General features: G+C 36.5%; 1 protein-coding gene across 16 annotated transcripts in view; it reads left to right on the top strand.

The window, feature by feature from the left end:
* Nucleotides 1-14,442, top strand: part of DOCK3 (dedicator of cytokinesis 3) — a 219,538-nt gene that overhangs the window by 127,220 nt on the left and 77,876 nt on the right. For 13 of the 16 annotated variants that reach the window (XM_048069154.2, XM_048069168.2, XM_048069113.2 and 10 more), the window contains 3 exons: nt 3,020-3,145; nt 7,213-7,230; nt 12,642-12,766. In XM_048069154.2, coding sequence (XP_047925111.2) covers nt 3,020-3,145; nt 7,213-7,230; nt 12,642-12,766 — 269 coding nt within the window. The remainder of the gene's footprint in view (nt 1-3,019; nt 3,146-7,212; nt 7,231-12,641; nt 12,767-14,442) is intronic. The other 3 variants (XM_048069122.2, XM_048069202.2, XM_048069081.2) reach the window with 1 other exon arrangement.

The raw sequence follows: 14,442 nt of genomic DNA, 5'->3' as shown, positions 1-14,442 counted from the left end.
AATTCAATTGTCTTCAGTTTACAGATGTAAACTGTATTGTCTTTGCCAATTTAACCAGGAATTAAAAAACCTACTCGATATCTTCACTTTTCAGATACAGTTGACAGTAATAATAATGTGAATTCAGTGTGCTAAATTTCCTTCACCTCTATATCTGTAGTGTAATTTTATCTCAGAGATCTTAGTGGTGGAGAGAGCTAAGGGGTTTGCTATAGTATTAGCTTATGGGCTATTACGTGTACTGTATATCTATGTATATCTGTGCCTGTGAAAACTGTTAGCCTATTGGAGGATACAACATCAGCGGCTATCAGCACTGACAGAACTCCTTTAAATGTTTCTTTGTGACACTGACTCACATTACTGTGACCAGACTTGGCTACACAGGAGGTAAAGGATTTAAATGTACTCATTGGAATTTCCCTGAGTAAAACAGGGATCATCCTTTCTTCCTGTGATTCCCTCAAAACTTCCAGGTATCAGACATATGTAACACTTGCTCTCATAGATTCATAGAATGGTTTGAGTTGGAAGCGACCTTAAAGATTATCTAATTCCAACCCCTCCACCATGGGCAGAGACACCCTACACTAGACCAGGTGGTTCTCCTGAGGATACTGTGTGACCTTGTCAAGAGAAGTAAAACCAGATGTTAAGTTAGTCTAAGATCTTAGTCTTGTCTGACTGTCCAGAAAATTCTGACTGACACAAAATAAATGGTGCTTTCATACCTACAGGTTAATTATCAAGAAGTCTTTCTGTGATAGTTTTAATACTAAATGTTCCATTAAATAGGTGAGGAGAGTAACTTTCCTGGCAGAGTTTTTGCCACCTTTCAAATTAATTTTTATTTTCCTGGCGAATGACAAATAAATATGTAAAGTAAATCTTTCTTTTTTCTTACCTTGCTACCTCATTTAATGATTCTTGTAGTTTGCTGATTTAGGTATGTCATTGCTATTCCATTCCAAATGAAACCGGCAAATAAACCCTTCTGCTTAGTTGCAGGTAGCTTTGCATCAATTATTAAGGGAGTGTATGATTCAGAAAGGCATACTGATGTCCAAATATTAGTATTGTCTTAATTTCACCTGTTTGCATATTCAGTTATTGTAGCATAATATGCAGTTCACAGTCCCACAGAAGATATTAAGCAAATAAACAATAAGCAAATAAAACAGTTCTGAAGTTTGGAAATTATTGTATCCAAAGCTGGTCTCCTTCCATGCTCTTCCTCATTACTACAGTTAAGGTCATCTACCACTTATTATTAAAGCATTGTTCTGAATTGTTAAAAACTTGGAAAACTTGAACTGTTTGCATGTATTTCCACTGGCAGATGTCTGCCTAAAACTTTTTTTTTTTTTTTTTTTGGGGCATGAGCTTTTCTGAAGTGCAGAAAGAAGGGGAAATAGATTTTTACTCGTGTTCAACTTTTTAAAATAATTATTTAAATTACTAAGATCACTAAGATCTAGTACATCTGTGGAGCAGAAGCTTGAAACAGCAGCAATATTGCCCTAATGTGCAGGATAATTTTACAGGCTGACATGATTTTAGCATAAGTAATGCAATTTGGACCTCTCAAACCAGTTCTTACAATGAGAAAATGCTCAAATCACATTTGTGATGAGAAAAGCTCCCTGGTTGTTTCTCCCCCTACCTCTCCAGCCCTTGCATAAGATTAGTCTTTCAGATCTACTTCAGGTAATAGAAAAAAATGAGAGGCTAGGCTGGATAGGAGAAGAGGAGTGGACAGTAGATGACAAACCTCCTGGGGAGAAGAAGCAGCTACGCAGAAGTTTGTTGGAGTGTAAAGTGTGGGGGGGCATCACAGAAGTATTGTCTGTCAATATCATGCTGGAAAATTGCATTACAAGTTCTATTACAAGTCTGTTTTATATAGGTAATAGAATAATTCTGGTACTATTTGTTAATTACTGGAGGTGTTGGGTGTGGACTGAATATTACTGGTTTCATTTCCCTAAAAACTTGTCTAACAAAATGACTAAATGTTGTTTGCAAAGCCAAACAATATTGAGCTTAGGAAATAGCAGAGCTTCAGAACTTTGGGCAAGATTATGGACAGAAGGCAGTGTTTGGTATGTGGTGTTCCATTCAGTGAGCAGAGAGGACAGGAAGAACTATTGACTGACTGTCATTCGTCAAATGAAATAAAGGTTGTGGAAAAAAGACTGTGAATGTAATTCATGTTGCTTTGTGAGGCTGGTAATTCTTGCTCAGTAGATGAGACTAAGCCTGGATGGTTGGTCTTACTGTTGGCATTTTCTGGTATCTTAATGCTTTATTTTCTAACTTCACCAGTACATTATCCTTCTTTTAGGGACGTAGTATACTATAAATTAAAAGCAACTTAAGAAAGCAATTGGACTGTGATTAACTATGTAATTACTCCTAGTCGAGCTATTCAGTTGATATACCAAATAAAGGGTCACATTGAAAGAGCTAGCTGCTGAGCATTTCCTACTCTAGTTTTCTGATAGTTTGACCTGTTGGTTCTGTGAGACATGCTGAGGTACTGAATTTCATTAAAATCAGCGTTCTTGTATGAAGTAGGTAAAGAATCAAGTAGAACAGATAAAATTTGAGTTTTCTTGAATGGTATTAAGCGCTGTTAAAGCCACTTTTGGGATGTTCTACAGGATTATATGATGTGAAGTTTCAGATAGAGGTGGTGTTCATGCATGTGTAGTAATGCACTGTATACAATGAATGGAAATAATGCTAAGTATTTTAACTTGTGATATCGTTTTGAAATTAAGTATTCTGATTTTTAAAACGTTGTAGTTGTATATGTTATGCTCCTGACTTAGCCTTAAAGCAGATTTGTTTCTTCCATTTCACTTCTGAATGACTCCAAGGGAAAAAAGAATTCTGTTATTTGTGTATTTGTATTAAATTAACCATGGGGCAAAACAATATTTTACCTGCACACCTTATATGTTCAGACATCTAATTCTTCGATCTGAAAAAATTAATATCTATTGGTTTTTTTCAGGACTTATAATATCTCTTCAGCTTCTTCGTGGTGACATGGAGCAGGTTCGAAGGGAAAACCCCATGATCTTTAACAGAGGGGTTTCTGTTACCAGGAAGCTGGGCTTTCCTGATGTCATAATGCCAGGTAAACATAAAAGCTCTAATCTTAAAATATTGATCGTATTTTTCTCAAATTCCCCTAAACAAGTGTCACTGGGATGGGTGCTTCACTCAAACAAGGTTGAAAACAGAAGAGTTGCCTTGCTTATCACTAAATGCCAATTCCAGATTCAGGGAGGCATGCTAAAACATTTTAATTGATGGGCACACTATTAATAGATGATGTTAAATTCACATGTAGAGGAGTTGATCTTGAAAGTTCGCTCTATTTTTTCCCCAAGTTTGATATCCCTCATGTAGGCTAAGCACAGAGATGTTTATCTTAAAATGCATGAATTTTCTTCTTCATGATAATCGAAAGCCTGGCAGAAGAGTTTCCACTTTGCCACATGGGTTTTTGGAGTTAATATGATCCTTTTGCATTGCTTGACAGTACATGAGGCTGCAAATCTGGTCTGATTTTCCAGTTGGTCTTACAGGTCACCTAGTCCCTGCAAGAGCTGCCTTGGCTGAAGCGTTGCTGTACTCAGTTTGCTCCTTAATTCTGGAGCAGCAGCTTGAGATGGTTGTCTTTTTGGCACAAGCAGAGGTAGCCCCAGTGTAGCCAAGAGTTCATTTAGGGAGGAAACTGGAATCTAGCCAGTCATACAACCAATAGATATAAAAACAGGCATTAAACAGCCTTGATTTTTACAGTGTAGTAGGAAATGGGCTTACTAATTATGTTGCGTGTATAGCATTTGAAATACTACATCATTGCCTTGCATTATAACCAAGACCAAAGATGACTTTCCAGACACAGGAAATTTTATGAAAGCATAATGGGAAATGTATCAGATTTTATTACTGGAAAGACTGCAGTGACACATCAGTATCAAAAGCAGTTGTTGTAGCCTCATTATGGAGGCTCTTCAGGAAGCACAATAAAAGTAGGGAGTAAGTTGGAAGAATTTCTAGAAACTAAAATAAAAGGGTTTGGAACAGTATGTGTTTTATTTACTAATGCACTTGAAAACCACAGGAGCACAGGATTTTAACACTAGACAGCATGGCTTACCCAGGGAGTTTGGATGGGATAAACATATCTGTTGGTCCTACACCTTTCTCGTCTTTCCTGTCCCTGCTGAAGGAATGCTTTATCTGTTTGTAGGCTTTAACACCTAGTTTGTAACTTTAACAGCTAGTATAATTTATGGCTCAGTGTATTGAAATAACCTTAAATCAGTGTAAGTTCAATACTGTGGCCAGTTACAAATTTTAGTTTTTTGTGACCTTATAGCAGTTTCAGTCTTAACCAAAAGCAATCAAATACAGAAAAGATTAAATATCACATGTTGATATGCAGACATAGCTCCTGCATGTTGATCTGCTGTAATTGAGATCACAGCTAGATACGTCAACTAGAAAAGCTAGATCACAGCTAGAAAAGTCAACATCAAAAATAACATTTACATACCTGTGTAACTGAACAGATTATCCTGAAAGAATTGGTTTATTCTACGCTTCTGCATGTGTAAAACTGTCCCTCAAGACCTTCAGACCACTGAATTTTAGCAAGCTTAAAGAATAGCTTTGTGACCTCAGTGTTCCCCCTCATAATTTGTCATTTTCTGGGTCCTGGCCTGTTTATGCAACCTGGTGTAGTGAGACTGTCTTCCCTGTTCTTTCGCTGTTTTGAGCAATGCTTTTGTCCAGGGGTTGGATAAGCAGGTTAGCAGTTTTCAGCCAAAAGGTGTTCCTACCCTAAGTTTTAAAGATTCTTTATTCACTGCAGCTAATTCAAATTTCCAAACTTACTTTCTCTAGTTAAGAACTCTAGAGAAAACTGCCTCAATGCAAAGGATGTCTACCAAATCAGAGATATATTGTTACAATCTTTGTCATATTCAGCCTTGAGATCTTGGACATTTAACTAAATTAAAACCAGATTCCACGGCATATGTCTGCAGTGCTCCCATCATAAGGCTCACTGTACATGTACAGTAGTGATCTTCCCTGCTCTGGTCAGCCAAGTTTTCAAGGAATACAAGTTTTTCAACTTCTCATCCTCAAAAGATATTCTAAGTCGCTGTTGCTAACTAATGTCTTTTTTTGTGGGAACCACAATTACTGGAGAAAACAGGGATTTTAAGATGATAATATATTTGGAATTGGGTTAATATAGAGATATATTGATCTGCTGAAGTTATTGATTGATACAATGAATATGTGAAAGGACCACCATTCTACTGTTAAATGCTTACAACCCCTCTAAAGGTGGTGAACACCAAGAAGTTCTCCTCCATTCCAAGGGAGGCACAAGAGGTCTGCATATATAACGTTTAGCTGCCAAGCTGTAGGCATTTCTATTCAAAAATAAAAAAGGCTCAAATTTGTGGAGAAAAGCAGTTTGTAAATGTCCTTGAGTACCAGGTGAGTAAGCAAATGCAGCCATGGAAGTGTGAATGGACTTTCACTACAGTGATATATTAGGAAGTTGCCAGAGTAGAGATGAGATGCAAAGAAAGAAATAGTCATGAATGGTGCTCTGAACAGAAATTTTCATTATCCTGTATATTCTTCACCTGAAAAATTAGGAGGATCAAAATGTAATGCAACTGCACTGATGCAGTGAACGTTGTTCATTCTAATTGTGAGGGTTTTTTGGAAATGAAAACGCTTGACAGTATTCAGGTGACAGCAGATATTTGTCTGTTGCTTTCTTTTTTTTTTTAAGAAGCATTAGATCAAACTGTGGTTTGAGTTTACATTATGGCTAGGACAGAGCATTTGGATAGAGTAAGTTATCTTTCTCAGGTGGATTAGCAAAGCTACATCAATAAGGAGTGGCCATCAATGTACTATGCACCTATGTTATTACAACCAGAATCAGACTGGCTGTACTAGTATTGTCTGGAATTAGGAAAGATGTCGTTTACAAAACAAACAAACAAAAAAATCTGTCAAGTACTTTTAGCAGTTCTCAACCATGCTTGCTTCTTTAATTGTCTTTGTCAATCTACCTTTTCCTCGCTTTGCTTCAGAACTGTTTCTTTCTCATGAAAGACAGGGTTTCCCCTCTGAGAACACGGAAAGTTCGTGGCTTGTATTTTGCAAGTGGATGCTGCTTTTCTGAGACAGTGTGATTTTTAAAAATATTTTGATGAATTAATTGATAAAGGCTATGTCATCTAGTATTGTTAAAATATGCAGTGATCATTCTGCTGAACCAAGAAATCTATATTTAAAAAAGCAAATAGCTCTAACATTTCAAATGAATCTTCTTGGTCATAGCTTTTAACATCTTCATTTTCTTTTTTAACAGGAATTCATTTCAAGCATAGACAGATTAACCATTAAAATTCTGTAGCTGTGTATTACCACACAATTCTAGCCTACTACAATTTCTACCCTACCTAGTAGCCCTAGTTCCTATATCAGGTGCACTTTTCCCTCACTCAGTTAAAACCAACACTAGTGGTCATCATCAAGGAATAAAGTTAAACTAGTCTTCATGTGCTTATACCTTGCATGGTTATGCAGGAAAATGTAAATATCCTCTAAAATAACCGTGCCTGTCTTCATTTCAAAGCATAAAATGTTCTTTGTTTCCTATTGTATTGTGACCTGAGAAGAGCATCATGAAGAATTCTATGTTTTTTTGTCCGAATTGGAAGGGATTCAGTCAAACCAGCCTCGCGAAGAGGTGGTGGGTTTTTGTTGCTTTTTTGTTTGTTTTTCTTTCTAAATTGCTATTGGGTTTAAGAGCGTCCATCTGATCCTGACAATTTTACCTTTCCCCAGAGATAAAAGCAATGAGGCATGTGCTGCTTGCCTTTTGGATTGCAACTTATTTGTATACAGAACTTGCTGATCAGAAATCTATTGCATAGGCATGGCGTTTGTCAGTTCCCCAAAGGACATCCCTTCCCTTCCCCATGTGCTGATAAGTATTCTGTCTTTTACTTTGATCCTCTGATGAAAAGTGCATGCTTCATCTTCTACTTGTAAGTGATGTTTCTTTCTCTTTTTTTTTTCTCTTTCCTTGTCTTAATTTCCCGGCTTCTCTCTCTTTCCTTTCCTTTTATTCTCTCCCCTTTCTTTCTGATGCAGAGATGAAGATAGTTGGGTGTAAGTTTCTGCTTTTCTGTGTAATGTCTGCTTATTGCTTGCTTTTTTCCATTTTCATATCTTTCATGGAATGTTGGGGATTGGTAAAGGTAATAAATCATAACATTATAGAGAAACTTTGGTAACAGAGGGACATAGATTTGTCTTACCAGTCTCTTTTCATACCACAGCGTTTCAGACCAATTTAGTAGATATGGCTTATGAACCAGCAGCAAAGGTGAGAAATATCTCAGCATCTGTTCTTTCAGAGATCACCGTCATGGCAAAAATAAAAATACATTAAGAATTGGACGTGGCAGGATTCATCAGATATTTTCAGAATCTTCAAGGCGACAAAATTGATGAGTCTAAAAGATACAATTATGTGATAATTATTGATAAAAAATGTTTACAAGGAGAATAAAAAATGTTTTTGTCATTAATAAACTTTCAGAAAGCAAATAAAAATTCTAAGCTGGAGGAGATAAGACAAAATATATTAAAAATTCAACCTAAATCTACTGGCAGGAAACTTTTTTGGGCAAATCATTGAATTTAGAAAGAGCATTGTATTAATTCTTTTGCATGCATAGAAGTCCAACAATGGATAGCAAATAATCTAGTAAGTATTGCTTGTTCCTTTTCCTCGTTCTTTAATTACAAGAATTGAAGCACTTTGAGCATTTTGTTCACCAAAAACTAGAGGATCGCACGGAGTTAAACTTGTGTGATGTTCTTTTTATAGAAGCGGAAAAAAAATTAATTCGGTATGTAAGCAGTAGATAAAAACTGTTTCCCCTTCCTGATGCAATATTACTCCCAGTGATGGTGAATAGTTGCATGCCATAACTATTTCAAGAATATAGGCTTTGAAAAAAACTTAGTGACTCACAAAAGGTCAGAGAAATAAACTGTTGAAATGGATCTAAAGGGATTCCAAGAGACTATCTGACTATCAGGCCTCTTCGTTTTAGCAGGCGAGCAGTAATTCAGCACGCACTTCAGTAGATTTTTACACCAATGTCAAGATGACTTCATTGTTCAAGGAAGGGAACATCGTGCAGCATGAGGCCTGGCACTCTTAAAAGTTTTCAGAAATGACTGAGAGCAGTCAGCAGTCAGCCAGGAGGCATTTGAGACACTCCCCAGACAGTACACTTTGTTAATTTTTCTTTTTTTTTTCATTTTGTTTTTCAAAAAGCAACATGATCACAAAGCTGATTGCGGGCCCGTTCTGTTAACCTTGTTTGTGTTGAAATTACAGCACTTCAGAAGTAGTTGCCTGGTCGTAATTTGGAGGAAGTTATTACTTAGCATGAGGGTGTAACGGGCTGCCGAGGTCAGATGCCAATTCCTGGCACCGTGCTCTGGTGCAGTGGCCTCACGGCTACTGCAGAACAGAGCTGTCCAGCCAGGGAACAGTTGATACTCTTGCCCAGAAAGAAGAGCAGTTACCCTTGTAAAGAGCTATATCAGTATTCTGTGCTTTAGTTTGTTTCAAAGATTTTACTTACTCACAGGCCCCTATCTTACAGAGGCAGAAACCCTTGGGCTTACGTCGCTGCAACTGCACTGAAGTCAGCAAGGTGATGCTGACTGAGGGTGTTGTGAAGATGTTCATTTATAGGATATAAATGTGTGATATTTTTTGTCTTCAGAAACCATTTCTTGCCCATTTGCTCTCTAAGAGTTGGCATTCTTCAGTAAAATGCCAGTATTTTCGAAAAGACTCTAACCCCAGTGATGTTAGAGAGCTGAGAAGACTCTCAGCGTTGGACCTCTTAAAAACCGAATTTGCTAGAATTAAGATGTTTGAGGTCTGTTTGCCAGTATCAACTTCTGGTGTAACCTTTTTTCAGCACAGGGACCATTCCTGTCAGTGTACAAAAACTTAGGATTCCTTTTAAAAAAAATAAAAAAAGTTAGATTAAATCCAGACTGTTTCTGTAAATTGTTAATACTTTGCAGTTCAAATAATTGGCTAGTTTTGTGGTGGAAAGCCTGCAAGTCTTACCAGCGTACAAACTACTTATTCTAATACATACTAGTCAATTATTGTCCACTGGGCTATTTAATGTTACTAAGTCCTTAAAATAAGTATTTGGAAGTCTTCCAGGGCATTTCTTTATATTGTAAACACAAAATCAATACGGGACTTTCGCATATTCTTTTCCACTTTTTTTCCCCATTACCATTAAAATAGTTTTAGGTGATAGGATTTCACTTCATTATAAGCAAAACGCCCAACAATATAAATTATGACTTTGTAGTTTAAAGTAAATTTGTATATTTGACCAAAAAAAGCCAAAAAAAAAAAAAAGTGAGGTTAAGTGAAGAGCTGCATACATCACAAAATAATTCTTTTTCTATTATAAGAAGTGTTATATCTCCAGATGTTTCATAAAGAATGAATCTCAGGAACTGCTTGTGTAAAATGTCAGCTGCAGGTTGTAATCTCTAAGTACTTTTGGCCCACTAGCCTTCTAGCACTTTTTTCTTTTGTCCTAATGAAAGGAGGCCAAAGCTAACCCAGTTTTATAATCTGCACTGTGCTCCTTGTGAAGATGCGAGGGGCCTGCGTGATCCAGCCTGCTGCACCACACTGGTTTTTCTCTCAAAACGCAAGAGAAGCGTTATTGTCCCTTCAGAGCCAGGACTGCTTGTTACAGTAGTTTGCCACACAAAGGGTATGAATTGTCTGCTTTGTTAAACAAGTTCTTCATCTATCTCTTTTCCTTTTTAAGATGGAATTAAGTAAGGGAAAAGCTCTATCAGCCGAGATTTTTGACATGAGTATGTAGCTGTCATTTGGTGGTAAAGCTGACAAGGATCACTTGATTTTGCTGCTCACACTTTCTGGTTGGTCACAGACAAGCTGCACAGTGCTATTTGTTCGTGTGCTTGGACGCTGTTGTGCAGAATGTTGCCTCTAGCCTTGCAATTTGCATACTCAAAAATTTTAATAAACTGCACTGTGTTCAAGCATTTGCTCTATTTTCTGAGCAGCCCTTTAGTGCATCTGAGCTAAAAAAAAAAAAAAAAAACTCTTCTTGACAGTAGCTGTCAGAGGAAAAAAACGGCTTGCAAGGTCTCAGCAAGAGGTGTGGTTTTAACGTGCTAGAAAAAGGAGATCATTCTTTATAGGAAGATTATTTTCATTGTTACACACTATCAAAGTGAAGTGTTTGAGTTTGTTGTTTTCACTCTAGGTCTTCAAGAAACTGATGGGCTAAGTACCTGAGAGTCAACTGCTTTTTGTCTGTACATAGAACCCAGTATATAGATACATTTACTTTCCTATTTTTTGCTATGCATAATGGCCTTCTCTGTTTTTTTTTTAAGGTTCTATAAACTATTTTTATAAAAGAAGATGCACCATTACATTTCACTCAAGTACTTTTCGCTCTTTTTCCTTCATTTTGATGCAAATCCACTGTTATCTTAGTTCTTCTGCCCCCACCCCACAGGCATTTTTTTCAATTAGTGAGGTAATATCCCTCCTGTTAAGCTTAATGGAAGATAAGATGCTTCAAATGCTGCGTTTAATTTAGGCTGGAAAATGATTTGCAATCTGACGTTGGACTTTGTGTAGCCAGACTGTCTTCCAGAGAAGAGGTTATAAATAGGAATATCCAAAATGCTAATTGTAGTGAGTAAAATTAATTTCTATTAAGAATTATAGCATATAAATTGAATTCTTTCCTCATTGTGCACACTGCTATGAAAAAAGGCCTGGAGTCTGTTAAGCAAGAGGAGTTTCGAAACAAAAGCCCTGACTTAAACTGTCTTTTACTAGGACTTTTATATTTCCTTGATATTCCTGTAGTCAACATATAGGTAGCTTATCTGTATTTTGAAAAGCAAGAAAAATGCACAGATAATTTTCTCTGCGGACTGTTGCATTTGATGGCTATTCTTTGAAGGGAAAAAAACCAGATCAAATATTTAAAGGCTGTCATGAGCCTCTTGCTGTCATCTTTTTCCCGTTAATGAACCACAGCTTTTTCATACCTCTAGCTGTGAGGCATTTCAAGTAGTCAGCTCTGTGTGAATTCACAGTGAGATCCAACGTTGACGGAAAAAGAAGGACATTTTGCATACAGATTCCCATTCATAAAGAATTCCTAGCAGAAAGCACTGCATGTCAGCTACAGGGTCGTATTTTCCATGCTTAAAAAGTTGTACTTATCTCCAGAAATAAAAATGACAGTAAAGCCAAGACTGAAAGCTTCCATTGTTTGTCCCCACAGTAGAATAAGGAACAAATTCTGTGGGGTTATAGACTTCAAGAAAAATTTGAAGCACATCTTTGACAGACACAAAAGGATATCCCTTGCTGCCGAAAGCATATGCTGTTTATTTCATTGTGCTTCTGATTAATAAACGGATTTAACTGCATCAGCTTCTCCAAGTACTGAGGTTGAAGAAATCAGACATTGGAGGAGTCTCTGCTTTGCTAGATAACCATTCCATTACTTCATTATTTAGTCTCTTGAGGCTGCTTAACAAAATACTTGCCTTGAAAGGGTTTAATTTTTTTTTGTATTTTTTTTTGCATTGCCCTTTAGTACATTTCTCTTTGTGGCAATAAAAAGTGATAAGTGAACCATCATGAAATGGTAACAATAACTAAATCTTACGGAGAAATATATGCTACCTGCTATCCTTTTGGTGCACGTTTTAAAATTGACTCCAGTAGTTGTGAAAGCAGCACTTCCTAAACCAGATTCTTAAAACAATAATTGAACTAGAATTCCTTAAATGCAGGATAATATAGACCTGTGAGAGATGCCAGTTGTTTCCAAATATAGTCATTTGTTCTGAAAGCTCTTGAAAATGAGGTACTGAGAAATCGGCAGTTATCCATACTGTCCACTTTCATACATTCATGCATATGAATACAAGGCGCTAGCCAGAAATCTGGCAGAGAAATAATTTAATAATTGCTCGATCCATCTCAACTGAATTACAACCGAGTTTCCAAGAAGGCTGCTTTTACTTGTCATTTTGATAAAAAGAAAATTTCAATATATAGAAAATAAGAATAGCTAAATGAACTTAATTTTCTGCTGATCACCGCAAAAATACTCATTCATTTTAAAGCATCTTGGAAATAGGAAGCCTGATACTTGCAAGTCAGATAACTAGGCAAACTCATAGTGGTTTTTTCCCCTCTCTGCTCACAAACAATAAAGCAAGTATTTATTCTGAGTTCACACTTAATAAAGGCATTACTAACAACAGTCTGATTTTATGCATTGATGTTAAAATGTTCATCTTTATTAACAATTAACTTGCTGCTTGGAATGATTTGGGCATCAGTCATAGTCTTGCAGAACACAGAAAATGGTTTGCAGAATCAAAATAAGTTTCACATAGGCATTGAGTCATCCATAGTGAATTTAAGCACGTGCCTCTGTCTTTTGCTGTAGGTGATATACGCAATGACTTATACCTGACATTAGAAAAGGGAGACTTTGAAAGAGGTGGGAAGAGTGTGCAGAAGAACATTGAAGTGACCATGTATGTTCTGTATGCGGATGGAGAAATCTTGAAGGTAAGTGCTTGTTTCCTATTTGAGCTTCAAGTGCCATCTGCTTGCTCTGTACACGTGTTGCCTTGGTTTGTTGTCTCTGATGCCAGGGAAATTCTAAATTAAGATTAGTTCTTACTATTTTTGGTTTTGGTTAAGGTTTTAAACTATTACAATGAAGGAAGTGGTCATTTATAAATTTGAAAGAATTCGGAGCATTGCACCATATGGGAATAGGAGATTTGGAGAAAAATTTATAAACTGAAAAACTTGTATAATTTCAAAATGTGATGTCAGTGGCTGGAGTAAAAAGAAAATTGGAGTATGAACTAGTGTATCATACAACATGAGGAAATATGATTACGAGAGAGACTGTTTTAAGTCTGACTTCTTGGAGTTATGGTTTTGAGAGTAGTTTTGAAAAATAAGTAGCCTTATTTCCAAGATCTTGTCTTTCACCCTGGAATGACTCCATTCCAGCTGTGGATGGTGATGTTCAATGTTTTTCTTTCTTCCTCTGTTCTTACTTGTAGTATTAATGAAAAGAACAAGGTAGTTAAGTCAGCTTTGTTTGGATCGGAGAGATTAAAAATAGAAAAATAAACATAGTATTTTTGACATAAACATCTATCAGGAATGGAGAAATGGCTGTTAATGCATTAATCATAACTTGTCCTATGCCTTTTTTAAACCTCCAATGCAGTAGAATGGTCTTTGTAGCTATTCTAATAGAACAGTCTAAAAACCAAAGTGCTTGTGTGTCAAACTCATTGCCACAATCTTTTTTTGAGTTGAAAGAGGAAGTTTCCTTTGTTACTACTATTGCTTATGATTTGATTAAAAATTAAGTGCGTCTCTTGTAAGGAACTGTCTTCTGCTCAAAGCTGTTGCTGGAAGATCACAATCCTTTTCTGTTTAATTGCTTTAGGCATGCATTTCAAATTGAGTGACGTGTATTTTTAATCATTGCTGTATCATCTGCCAAAGACCAGTGTAGGTCTTTACCCTTCAAAGTGCAGTATCAGCATCTTCAAATCCTAACACAGGGCATAATTAGCTACCATTATCTAACTGTGGCTAATGGTTAAGTATGAAAGTCATATAATTTCTAGACATTATCAGTCATAACTACTTCAGTTTTCAGCTGGCATGGTCAGTCTCAAGTTACTTGGTTCTTACCCTTGCCCGTCATTACTACAGCAGTACTTCAGGGCTGTACCTGAGACTGGGGATCAGGCTTGGTGCAAGCTCGCAAAAAACAGTAAAAGGTAGTCAATCCAAATTAAAAAATTAATGTGAATATATTCGTTGTGAAAGAGAGACTTTACACATGAAGGATCTTCTGTGATTTTTAAATTGAAATCACATATTTAAAATAAAACCTTTGTACCAATTTTTGTTATCGTTCCTCAATGTAGTTGCAGTCAAAGCAATAAACATACTAGGGTTTATGTTAGGGAGATCTTTGGTTCATGAAGTCTAACGATGCCTCAGATTGCATTTCAAACATGGAATCATTATAATTTTTCTGTGTAGGAAGTTCTTAAAGATACATGCTGGCATATCTACTGAAAAACAAGTTAAAGGGCTATAAAGGACAATAAAAGCTGAACTCTCCCTTTAATGTGAACTCCTTCTCACTGCTTAGGTTACATCTCTGTTCTCTTTTATTGCAGAATAGAAAGAAAAAGTTACTTATG

The sequence above is a fragment of the Anser cygnoides genome, chromosome 10 (genome assembly GCF_040182565.1).
Source record: "Anser cygnoides isolate HZ-2024a breed goose chromosome 10, Taihu_goose_T2T_genome, whole genome shotgun sequence".
Taxonomy (NCBI): Eukaryota; Metazoa; Chordata; class Aves; order Anseriformes; family Anatidae; genus Anser; species Anser cygnoides.
Note: the sequence above shows the minus strand (reverse complement) of the source record. Positions and strands in the feature narration are given on the sequence as shown.